At 36.2% G+C, this 12,568-nt stretch overlaps 1 protein-coding gene across 7 annotated transcripts in view; it reads left to right on the forward strand.

Moving 5' to 3' along the window:
• ssh (Protein phosphatase Slingshot) overlaps positions 1-12,568 on the forward strand; it is a 176,889-nt gene that overhangs the window by 163,258 nt on the left and 1,063 nt on the right. For all 7 annotated transcript variants that reach the window (XM_074116372.1, XM_074116373.1, XM_074116370.1 and 4 more), the window contains 6 exons: positions 7,455-7,649; positions 7,760-8,029; positions 8,260-8,590; positions 9,634-10,154; positions 10,255-10,459; positions 11,671-12,138. In XM_074116372.1, the coding sequence (XP_073972473.1) occupies positions 7,455-7,649; positions 7,760-8,029; positions 8,260-8,590; positions 9,634-10,154; positions 10,255-10,459; positions 11,671-12,138 (1,990 nt within the window). The remainder of the gene's footprint in view (positions 1-7,454; positions 7,650-7,759; positions 8,030-8,259; positions 8,591-9,633; positions 10,155-10,254; positions 10,460-11,670; positions 12,139-12,568) is intronic.

Raw genomic sequence — 12,568 nt, forward strand, 5'->3', positions numbered from 1 at the left:
CTTTATTTTTGACAGAACTCAGAAAATTGAAAGTAGAAAATCGTGAATCATTCGCTTTAAATTTCTTTTTAATAAACGTTTTTGTATGAAACGATAACTTCATAATATAATCGCCAGTTCGCTTGATAATCGTAGCACTCGTTTGTAGTAAATATCTCCTAAAACCTTGAATAATCATTCGTAACGGCAATTGCTGGTCTAGTCTATTTTAATCAATCAGAACCTTCGATTATTATTATTAGTATTAAAAACAAAAAATTGTAAAAATAATACACTTTTTCCGTGTACGTACAATGCACACTTTAAAAACACGTGCTTACGGAAGTTTTAATTCGATATACTTTGCATTACTTTTAAAATCTCTTGGAACAAAGAAAGAAAAAGACCTTTAAAATAGAAAACATTGTCAGATGTTATTGTTGTACGATGAGGTCATCATTAATAATGATGTAGAAACAATATCACCATGGCAACAGCAGCATGTCCGGTACAGCCTACACTTTTTTTCTTCTTCTCTGGTTACAGCGCGCTTTCTCCTCCTCCTCCTCCTGCAGAGAGAGAGAGAGAGAGCTGCTGTTCGACCTCGTCGATTCTTTTCTCTCTGCTTACTTCTCCTTGGTTTTCTAGAGATTATTCTCGTTTGAAATGATTTCCTTTTCTTACGTACGTCCAATTTCCTCCGCTAGAAGTTCCAAAATGGTGCTTGCGGAAGTGCTTTTCTACTAAATTTTGTAGTTATATGTATTTTTTTAGCATCTCTTACGTTGGAAAAAAGGAAATGTTATCAAGTGGTAACAAAATTTTCAATTCTGGGTTTTTAGAATTCCGGATATGTCGTTTCATAACACCATCGAATTCCGGAAGTAACTTCTCTCAAACGGAAGTTCAGTTTTACGAAGATTTATTTTTCTTTTTTTTTTTAAATTTCTAATGAGGACTTTTGGGGAAATAAGAAGGGAGACGTTAGCCAGAAATTTCTATTAAGTAAGATATGTGGTTCTATCATTTAATTTCAATTTTCAAGTTTCACTTCAAGGTTAATTATTTCGACTAGAAATTTAAAATTTGAAGCAAAGCATCTGTGGAATAGCAATTTAGGATACTCTGCAGCCTTCCATTTTTCGAGATATTAGTTTACCTTGAGATGCTTTAATTTTGGTTCCATCTTCAGAGGACTTCAAAACATCCAAGTTTTCCGGTGATACTTCAGTTTCCCAAAGCTCGGCATGTTCGCAGTACTTTTAGAAATATATATTTTTCTTTTACTTACTATGGTATTTTTAAATCTCATAAAAGTGGTACGAGCGTACACTGCACTAAAATGACACTTCCGGCAAGGAGTCCCCTACACTACTAAAAAGCACCTTAAACATGATTTTTCATCTGTAAATAGTTTTAAATAAAATTTACAATCTATATCACGGACATGGAGAGGTGCCTCAGTTATATAAAGACAGATTAGTAGTTTATGAGGGTAACTTGATTATGACGGGAAATAGTTCTGGAAATTGATACTTCCGGTGGATAGAGTGTAATCAGAAACATGGCGGCTGATATCAAATTTGATTTTTCCGGTTTTCTTTGTTTTTTAATTGCTCAGGGAATGGGAAAACTTCGTGTTTCTGATGGAAATCCAAAATTACCGTCTCAGTTTGGCTAGGCTTCTTCTTATGACCGGATGTAAAGTTTTTACATTACCGCCAAAGAAAGCGGGGAGACTCTTTTACTGTGTTCACTGCGGACAGACAAACCTAACTACATTTTCCTTAGTAATGTAGTTATGTACAAACATGCATTTTAACATTCATATTTATGGACTCCGTATATTATGATATGTTAACTTTCCTTTTTGAAACTCTTACGTATTCAGCCCACGTGTTCGCGATGTGTGCGGCAATTTCATGGAGTCAACTAAGTGCATCCAGCACTGTGTGCAACTATTCACGTCACGATGATAAGTTCTTAAGGAAACTGCATAAAGTAGAACACTGTGTTTATTGGTACTGTTCAGTTATTCCAAATAAACAGAGATTCCATTCCGGAAGTAGTGGTTCAGAAAGATGTGCTTCTGCGCATTAACTGAATTTCTGTAGATTTGAGAATAGGCGGAAGTCAGTGGGTGCTGAATTGGGGGGTAGGTGTTCCAACAATTGGTATTCTTCAAATTCTAAAAAAAAAGAAATATTTTTTATTTATTAATACTTTATTTTATACAATCCGACTCTTTTTTTTAGTTCGCCCAGACGTTCTAGAAGAGTTGCGCAGTATAGGCCAATCGTTGTTTTACTTTTGCAAGATCAACAGTAAGACAGAATCCCATTTTTGCAGACCAGAACTCTCTAGTCTGATGGAAGAGTAAAATCAAACAGTAGAAATCGACTAGGTCTGTGGAGACACGTAGGGGCCACCGCTGGATAGATTGCTATTTGGTTAAAATGGAGGCCCCCTAATCTACATTTCTAAATTTTCTATTCAGGCCATATTTATAAAAAGCAATATTCAAGTTCAGTGAAAAATAACGATTGCAATACTTCCTATAATGCGAAATAACACAGAGATTAAAAACAAACTGTAAATGTGTCGTAATATTTTCACATTTAATAAGTACGGATGCGTCTTCATGTTTAATAATAAACTTGTGATAATACATTTCTAAGAAACTGATAAAAACCTGTTGATTTTATTTAATTTGGAAAGAACAGAGAGAGAGAAAACAATTGATTATCGGAATTGAAGTAGTTAAAGTGAGAGATATCGATAATAACACTCCAAAGCACTTATCGCAGGTAGGAGGTAAATACTGCGTTGCATTCAATTGTTTACCAACATTGTATTTTTTTTTGCGATTTCTGATTGGTTTAAACTAATTCAGTCCAATTACCAGAAATGTGGCTTTCCTGTTTCTAGTTTCCGGTAGTATTCAAAAAGCAGCATTTCCCAACCTGTGGTACGCGAAAAATTATCAATAATGGCGGACATACAAAATAAACCAAAAATTAAAACATATAAATATCGTAGAAACGTTTTTTTTCCCCTATAATACATAAAAAATTATTTTAATTAATTATAATTATACAGTAAAGTTGTTAATATGTACTTAGTAATAAGGTTGGTCTGTCTCAAGATATACGAGAAAATATAATAGCACATTTATCAAGGATTAAAATTGTCTTTCGTGGAGTATTTTCCCAAAACCCGAATAGAAGATTAAAGAAAATTTAATAGAATTATCATGTGACAGAACTTAAATGATAACTACGTAAAGATCTGCTTAAAGAGGCTGTAATGAGTAAGCTCTATCCAAGCTACATTAAATTTAATTGGTACTTACAGATAGTTGGAATGCTTAAAAGAAATTAATTTAGAAGATTTGGGCACAAATATAATAATCCTAAAGAAGAACTTTGTAAATTAGGCGCCACGGTAGCCGAGCGGGTTAAGAGGCGAGACCTGCGAAGCTAATATGCATTGTGGTACTGGGTTCGATTCCCAGTCTTGGCCTTGGATTTTATTTAATGGTTAAATGAGAAATAGTAAAGTACGTTTGCTATTCGCCTCCGTCCACGACACCTAGTAAATGGTAGTTGGACGTTAAGCCCGCCTGAAAAAATAGGCGATTACTTTACTTTACTTACTTACTTACTTACTTTGTAAATTAATTAATAATCTTGAAGAGAAAAATATGTACGCAATTTTTAATTATTTAAAAAAAGTTTTAAAACTAAGATCTTAACGCTTTACAAAAGTTTATAAAGTAAACTTGGAACTCCTTTGTGACAGATACATTGTATCTCTGTACAAATAAAGATAATAATAATAAAATAACACACTCGGAATAACAAATTTCTCGAAATACAATCATTTTTAGGAAGTGGTACAATTTGGTGTACTTACTACCAAGTGGTACGCGAGCCAAAAAAAGGTTGGGAAACGCTGCTTTAAAGGGTTTCCTTTGAACGCTGAAACATGACGTATTTTGTTAGCCTAACCACCTAGGTGTGAAGTTCGTACACAGGGAAGTCTTTAGCGGTACACTAAAGAGTGTGACGTCACTCTCCCTTTAACAGTTCAGTCTGTGTAGTTATAGACAAACAGCTGTCTTTTTTTTTGTTAATACAAAAATTTAAAGTATTTATTTATAATTCGATGAGAGAAAGGGATTGGTAGTTTTCACATTAGATTTTCGTTTTTAAGGGAAACTAGGGAGGGGTGAAAAAATAAAGTTGGAGAGAGGGAAAGAGGAATAGAGAAGGTGCGCGCCAGATCTCCATATTAGGTAAAGAGGCCCGCCAAGGCTTGCCAACTTTCCCGCACTATTCCGCCACGGCCATTATTATCATTAAATTCACTTTCACGGCCGTTTTATTATAGTATACATATCTATCTTTACCACCTACATTAGTACTTTGCCATTTCTCTCTATTTTCTTTTATATTGCACTACGCCAACTGACGCCTATGAAGAGGTACATAAAAAAGCAATGTTTTTAAAAATTGCCCCGGCTGTTCTTAATGGTAATTATTTCATTCGCGTCACTCTTGCAATAAGAATTTAACTTAACGTGCGTTTTACTTATTCTAGAAATTGCCTTCTAAGTACATACTAACGAACTATCCTATTATGAGGAAAGCGTATTACCTTTAACATTCATGAGGATATGTGATTAAGAAATCAAGCGTGACTCACAAGGCTTACTAGAGTTCTTCAATTTCTAAAAGTAAAGTTAAAAAACGTATGTGACGCCGAAATTACGCTTAAAGAGAGAAACCAGTTCAGCTTTCCCCCAGAACTGCCCAGGAAAGGTTCATTTTTCCTAGTCAAGTGATTATAGGCGTAGTTATAGATCTACGTGATCGTAATGCGCGTAGACAATGTTGTGAGGAAAATCTAAGAAATGCAAAAAACCATTCAATTTTGGAATTTAAGCAACATATTTATTGCTTTTTATTTTTTAAATACATGAGATGTCCCGTAGGAATACTAATAAGTTCCTGGTTGGGTCCGGCCCTCTTCTAAATCGATTAACGATTAATCGATCGAACGTTACAATTGGCCACGCAGTTCATGTACCCATATTCAATGCTTTGAGTAAAATTTTTTCTGGAGACATGATGACCAAACAATAGGCCGAATCTGAGTGTATACTGGAGGCTATGGAGAATGTTTGAGCTCCGGCTAGAGTAGTTCCATTCTCAGCCACCTGTAGCATGATCTGTATTCTGGAAGCGTATTCATTGTTCTGATCTCCAGCTGAATCCTGGAAGCATTCATCTCTTTATAACCAATTATATTTGTGTCAATTCATTTTAAACGTCTGGTTACCCTAAAAATAGGTTATAATGCTGGTAGAGGTGTTAATTTGAGGGGTGGGAAAGGACCTGACTAAGAATTCTACATTCCATTTAAGTAAGCCACGCCCACAACAACGCACTTGGAATAAGTCTTAAAAAATTGCCCCAAATTTAGCGGGAATGATCAGATTTCTTAAAATCGTAATTAGAAAAAAAAATAAATCCACCAACTTAAATGAATATTATCCACACCAAAAATTTGTGAATTCATATATTCTGCAAAATCTCTTATTCTTTAATTAAGAAATATCTATAAGTTTTAGTTTCTACGTCTTCTTTTGAGAGGAGATATTTTGTGTGAATGCTGTTTTTTTTTTTTTTTTTTTTTTTTTATAAATAAACAGATATTTCAAGTGAATATTAAAATTGAAAAATTTTAAGGCTTTACTGAGAGAAGTTAATCTTAAGTTTAAGAAATCTTTTTGTATTTATTTTTAAATTTACCTATTATAACCGCCATCTTAAGCATTTATTGTCTAACTGCATTATGGGAAATATAACCTCCAAATTGCTGCAAATGGCTGTTACTGTTACTTATAGTACAAAAACAAATCTGAACATGTGTAAGGTTGTTGTGTTTTGTTTGAAATCTTTTTTTATTGCTCTTGGGTTTTATTTCTATTGAATATTGGAAAAGAAAAATTTTTCTAAAAGCTTTAAACCATCTCAGGAACAATAAGCAGGTACAGATTTTCAGGTACTATTTGATTGAATTGAAAGCACGTCGTTGCTGCCTTTTTTCTTTTAAATTGATTGAGGTACCTCAACTGTATGCTAGAAATTATTAACAAATAGTTAAGTACAGTTAAACTTTATATCATTGAGTACCTAACAGACAAAAAAAAAATCGTTTACTAAGTTTTTTCTTTCTTTTAAACGAACTCTTGAGCAGTTTCTTTTATGCCTAATACTATAGCTTTTTTTTTTCTTTTTGTTACGAGTTTTGTTAACAAGGATTCTCTAGCCGACGGTATTGTACTTGTGAGGGCGAATGGCAGGTGTTTGAAGTAGTAGTTCCCACATCCAAATATGAGTGCTTTTCTATTGTGCCTTTGTCGTTAGTGACAGAAAGGCTGGGATTGAACCCTTTGGCCGTTACCAGTCTTTTCTCCTTTCTCCTTGGGGAAGAATTCTATTTCCTGTACTACAATCGTATTATCATGTCATCTTGTAGAAGTTGTATGTGATGAGTGCTATTTTAAAATTAATGTCGTATTCCCCAGTCGAGTAAGTTATAAAATAAAATAAACAATTGCTTAAATTTATAAATGGCAAATCTTTTCAAGTGGAAATTCCTTCTATGTGAACCTGTGTTTCAAGTATCTCTAATGAAGATGAAATGAAACCTTCCAGAATTGAAAGGAGGATATAATCTTTTTCTTTCGCTTACTTCTAAGAGTAAATAAGACCAATTGTGATCTTGAGAATCGTTTGAAATTGAATTTTTACAAGAACTACATAGATTAGGATCGCGTGAATTCAAAGTAACCTTTTTTAGCACTTAGTGCTAGTTTTTTGATTCTAGGTTAAAATTAAGGGCTAAAAATATTGAAATAGAAACGATGCATTTGGCTATTAAATAATGAGACTGATGCTGCTACAAAAGAACTATGCATGCGCCAAATCCTAACGACCGCGACAGCTGTGCAGCAGCGTAAAGCCTTCTCTTTCGAATGCGCAGCGTCTCTCACGTGTTTTTGTAGAGAAATCTGTCTGACCGGAACCTGACGTGTTTGTGTAAGAGGTGTTAGTTTCCGTTTTGCCGCAAAACATGATACTACACATGTACTATTTCATACAAATTTTTTTAAATTTTACTTGAAACATTTTTGTTTTGTGAACTTTTCTGGGGATTAGTTAAAAACTAATCTTTGTAGTGACAAATTTAGAACAAGCTACTGTTCAGCTGCATGCATTAATAAACAAATTTGAAATTTGTTAAATTTTTGTAAAAAAAAACAAAAAATGATGACTAGATATGCGCTGCAACTCCTATTTGATTGCTAAAATGAACCTGTGACATGAATAAATGCAATTTTTTGTTTTAAAAAAAATATACTTTTTTGGTTCTTAAAAAACAGTGTTGTTCCTCTTTCTCTGCAGGTCGGCCTTGCAAACGTTGCATAAAGTGAGCGCAAAAGCACGAGAGCACAACTATTTCCTCGGCGGGCTGACACACGAGTGGGTGGCCCACTATGAAGGACGTATATCGAGTGATAGATCTTGCCTCAACGAATGGCACGCCATGGACAGTCTCGAGTCCAGGCGACCTCCATCACCGGATTCTGTACGCCATAAGTATGTGTACATTGAATATTTTGCTCATCAAGTTTACCAACCTCCTTTTTTTTTTTTTGTCGAAACTAAACTTACTAATGTCGTTTCCTTTTTTTTAATGTAATTTTTAGACCAACGGAAAGGTCGGAGACAGAACGGGTGATTAGGACTGCCCTGAAGGAGATCATGATGTCCGTAGATCTAGATGAAGTCACCTCCAAACAAGTGAGAGCCAAGCTGGAAGAATGTCTAGATGTAGATCTTGGCGAATTCAAGTCTTTCATTGATGAGGAGATGCTAGTTATTCTTGGACAGATGGACGAAGCTACGGAAATCTTTCCACATGTTTATTTAGGCTCAGAATGGAATGCTTCCAATCTTGAGGAATTAAATAAAAATGGGTAAGATTTTAAACTATTCACTTGATGGTAATGAAATTGTTTAAGATGTGATCGGTTCGCTTTTAGAAAGTACCCATATTATGTATCCCAAAATTACATGTAGTAACTAATATTACGTCCCTTCCCTGATATTGCGAGTCTATTTCTTGTTACTGGTTCAGGGTTTAAGACCAACATTAGCAAGTTTTCAGCCAATAAATTAAAATAAATGTGAACATTTTTTGTTACAGGGTGTGTCACATCTTGAACGTAACCAGGGAAATAGACAACTTCTTCCCAGGAATGTTTGACTACCTCAACATTAGGGTTTATGACGATGAGAAAACTGATCTATTAAAACATTGGGATAACACTTTTAAATATATTTCAAAAGCAAAAAACCAAGGTTCCAAAGTGTTGGTACATTGTAAGATGGGCGTTAGCAGATCTGCTTCAGTTGTTATCGCGTACGCGATGAAAGCTTATAGCTGGGATTTGAAGAAAGCACTCACATATGTACAAACCAAGAGGCAGTGTATTAAACCTAATTCTAGTTTTATTGCCCAGCTAGAAACTTATCAGGTAGGTTGTCTTGATTTATTTACTTATATTTTGCTAATTTCTGAATTTTGTACCGCATTAATATATTTTTGATGGATGACGCTGAAAGAAAAATTGTGGCGTCAATGTGAAAATGTCAAAACGAAAGAAAAACAAAAAAAAAATCGCATAAAGCTGAATGTTCGATATTTCGCATAGGTACAAACCAGTGGTGCCTCAATATGACTCTGGACAAATCGATTAACCGCTTGTTCGATTTTACTGAATCGTTTTTCCAGTTTTTAATGGTATTTATAACCATTATCTTTTTAAACAAGTTGTTCTAAATTTATGTATGTAGAACTGGAACTTTTATTTAAAACATTTTATCTCTGAAAAATTCTATTAATGGCACTTATTAAGGAGAGAAAGAGGTGAAGTGCCATTTTTTGAAAAATAAATCAATTTTCGGGAACAGTTCGTTTTAGGATAGTTTTCGGGAAGAATTGGAGCAGCCTGGCTTAGTATCCAGTCTAATGTTCCGGTTTTGCGAGTTGAAATCTTTAGAATTGTAGTAAGAGAAATTAAATTCGAGTGTCCACACTGAGTTTTTTTGTAGTTGCATTATGCACTATTAACAGGCGCGAAACCTGCTCAAGGTAGGGCTTATTAGCTCGGAACCGATGTGCAGATTGTGCCAGGAAGAGGAAGAAACTGCCTCTCACCTGTTATTCGATTGCAATGCAATCGAGAGACTGCGCTACGACATCTTTGGTACCTTGAGACCAGAGGAGATTGTAGCGCAGAAGGAACTGGTAGGGAAAGCCCTCAACCTTCTTAGAAGGGGAGGTTTCACCTACTAGACTTAGAGGGAAGGCACAATAAGCCTCTTGGTGGCTGCAGTGCCGTGGGGCGTAGGTCCCGTCCCGCCGTGTGTAATCTAACAGGCACGAACATTTTATGAAACTATTGTCAACATTAATTCTCTTACAGAGAAAATAATAATGATGGTCACAAAGATTAGCTTAACTGGATGAATATCCTGTTGAAGGACTTTGTGGATGATTTGAACTGTTTACTTTCAGGGTATACTGGATGCAATGAAAAATAGAGAAAAACTGCAGCGCTCAAAGTCTGAAACGAATTTAAAGTGTAGCAAAACGAGCAGAGGAGAGACGAAAGAGAGTGAAACTACTTGCGCCAGAAGTGTCAGCGAAGGTGAGAGCGAAGTGGACGTGGAAACGGAAAGACCAACATGTGAGGAACGTCTGCCGCCGTTGCATGGTCTGTGTCGACCAAAGTCTTGGTCGCCGGATCACAACACCGTTAGCCATCTGTTCTCTAGGCGGCGGCATCATCGCCATCATCATAACGCTGGCAACGCCATGGCTCCAATGTCCATAGAACAGTCGCCTAGCGATCAGGAAATTCGCAACGAATTAGAACCAATACTGTTACAGCCCGCCCCACCTCCTCCGCCACCGCCACCTCCCTTGCCAGTGCCAGAGGCTAGGAACTATAACATTAACGTACGCATGCCGTGCGGCAATGGACTAGCCTATAGTGTCTCCCAGAACAAAATACTTCATCTCCCTTGTTCGCAAACGTGAGTACTGTTCCATACCACTTTTCCATTTTATTTTCTTTTTTTTTTTTGCACCAAGCAAAGGACATATTTGAGCTTAAAATACTTTTGTACCTTCCAGACAAGAGAATGGAGTATCGTCAGTAAAGCACAGAGTGAACGCTTTGGAGTCTCAGACCAACGGCCCAAGGCGAGTAGATAGACGAGGTCTAGTCTTGAATCTGACGTCACAGTTTGAAGAAGAGAAGACTGAAAAGCGCGGGAAAGATGTGTTTTCATCGCAGCTGGACCGAGTATTCGACAGAGAAGAATGTACTAACCATGAGGTAGGTTTATAAAAGGTTTTTTTGTTCTGACAGTTTTTCTTTCAGCTTTCCATCACTAAAGAAACGCCCATTTTCTCGACCTGCGAGGTGTTGTGTGAACCAAACATTAAGAGGGCTGGCTGATCAGCTTGACGCCTAATATGAATTTTAGGCCACCAGTGGGTATATGGTAGCGCCAAAAAAACCTTGGCCAGTTAGCGTTCGAGAACGTGTCACGGCAAGAGGAGGGACCTGTTAAACTTTTCCTGAGGATTTTTTTTCTCCAATTTTCCCCTCTGTTTTTGTTGAACTGGAATCTGCGGGACACCCTTTTTTATATCCGGAATCAAAATGCACTTTATACTGAAGTAGCACTTTAGAGGAGAGCTTATTCCCCTTGTCCCGGAAATGCTATTAATCGAAGTTTGCTCTGGAAATACAGAGTGGAGTCTCGGTTATCCGTCACCCTTTTATCCGTCTATTCCAACTAACCGCCGTCACTCTCCTCAGTATTTAAAAATTAAAAACAAAAAAAATTGTCCATCATTCGACAGTTTGAAGGGGTTTTTTCCAAAAAAGATCAACCACAAACAAAACCGATTAGATGTCGCAGACATTGTATTCATTAATTTTAATACACAATAGAATGAATTGAATAATGAAAGATACCTGACCTTTAAGGCTTAAGCGTATAAACGTATAAAATATGTATACCAGTTAATACAAAGTTTTATACACGTTAAACTAAAGAATCTGGAAATTTTCCTGTTTTTTCCATTATCCGTCTACTCGACTATCCGTCACGTGTCCGGTCCCGGTCATGACGGATAACCGAGACTCCACTGTATGTTTCAAATAAAACATATTTAATTTCAAATTAAAGTTATTGATTTTTAAGTTCAATTTTTGTAAGTAGTTTGAAGAAAATCGTTGGCCATCTTCGTGAAAATTACAAAACAAAATAGTTGAAAATCAATTCAATAAATTTTCTTACGGTTATACGATTTTAATGTGCATTCAGTTGATCTAGTGGGTTGGGCTCTAACTAAATATAAAGTTGCAGCTGGTGTTTCGCTTTTTCTAACTCAGAGGACCTCTTGATATTTTCAATCGAAACACAAAATTGAAAATTTTACATTAAGAGAAAGTAGAAAAAGAATTATCCGTCTCCTACTCCAGAGAAATACATGCAAATTATTTAATTATTGATTAATAATAAATGATATTTGCAGGTATCTAGACAATCTTCATGGAGCTCTCTAGACAGTGGTATGACGGCAGGCGAAGGCGTGTCGAGGCAGAGCAGTTGGGGCTCAGGAGATACCAGGAACATGGTGCCACCTTCACGGAACAGTTCCTGGGGATCCTATGATCTCAGGCCATCGATTAGCGGCTCAAATGTACCAGTACAACAACTTCAACTACCACCACCGCCTCCTCCATCGTCCACCAACACCGCTACCACCGCTGCTGCCACTACCACTGAAGTCGGTGGTAAGGTGAAAAATTTGAAAAGAGAGTTCGAGGCGAAGAGTAGCAGTACAGTGGGCAGTAATGCTGGTTTAACGAATTGCTGCAACAGTGTTCGCGGTGGTGTACAAGATCGAGAGGATAGCGAGACCGTGCACAGTCTACCTTCGTCTCCGATCAGTGATCGCTGTGATATACCTAGTCCTTCGGGATCTCTGGAGGAACTTTCTGTGAGTATTCACTTTCTGCGCTAGTCTCCTGCAGGCTTACTATACACTTAAACCAGGGGTCGGCAACGTATTTTAAGTAGAGAGCCATTTCTCCTTAAATAATTTGAATAAATCTTACCAACAGCCGCAAGGATGATAGTGTAAAAAAACTCTGTAGATAATTTGTATTCACAAATTATTATTTTATTGTATTCAATAACATTTAAATGTTTTAAAACTGTCCAGTGGAGCATTTGTATAACATCCTGAAATATTATTTGTTGAAAAGTTTGATAAAATTTGAAACTGTAATTTAACACATTCTTTAAAAATATATACTCCACTCATTCAAAAAAAGGTTATTACAAAATCATCAAATCAGAATCTGTAAGGATGCTGGATGAGAAATTCACTAATAATGTCGCGTAAACTATTTCGTATTGAACGTTTG

Source organism: Rhodnius prolixus, unplaced genomic scaffold (genome assembly GCF_049639745.1).
Source record: "Rhodnius prolixus isolate KJV_2025 unplaced genomic scaffold, Rpr scaffold_13, whole genome shotgun sequence".
Classification (NCBI taxonomy): domain Eukaryota; kingdom Metazoa; phylum Arthropoda; class Insecta; order Hemiptera; family Reduviidae; genus Rhodnius; species Rhodnius prolixus.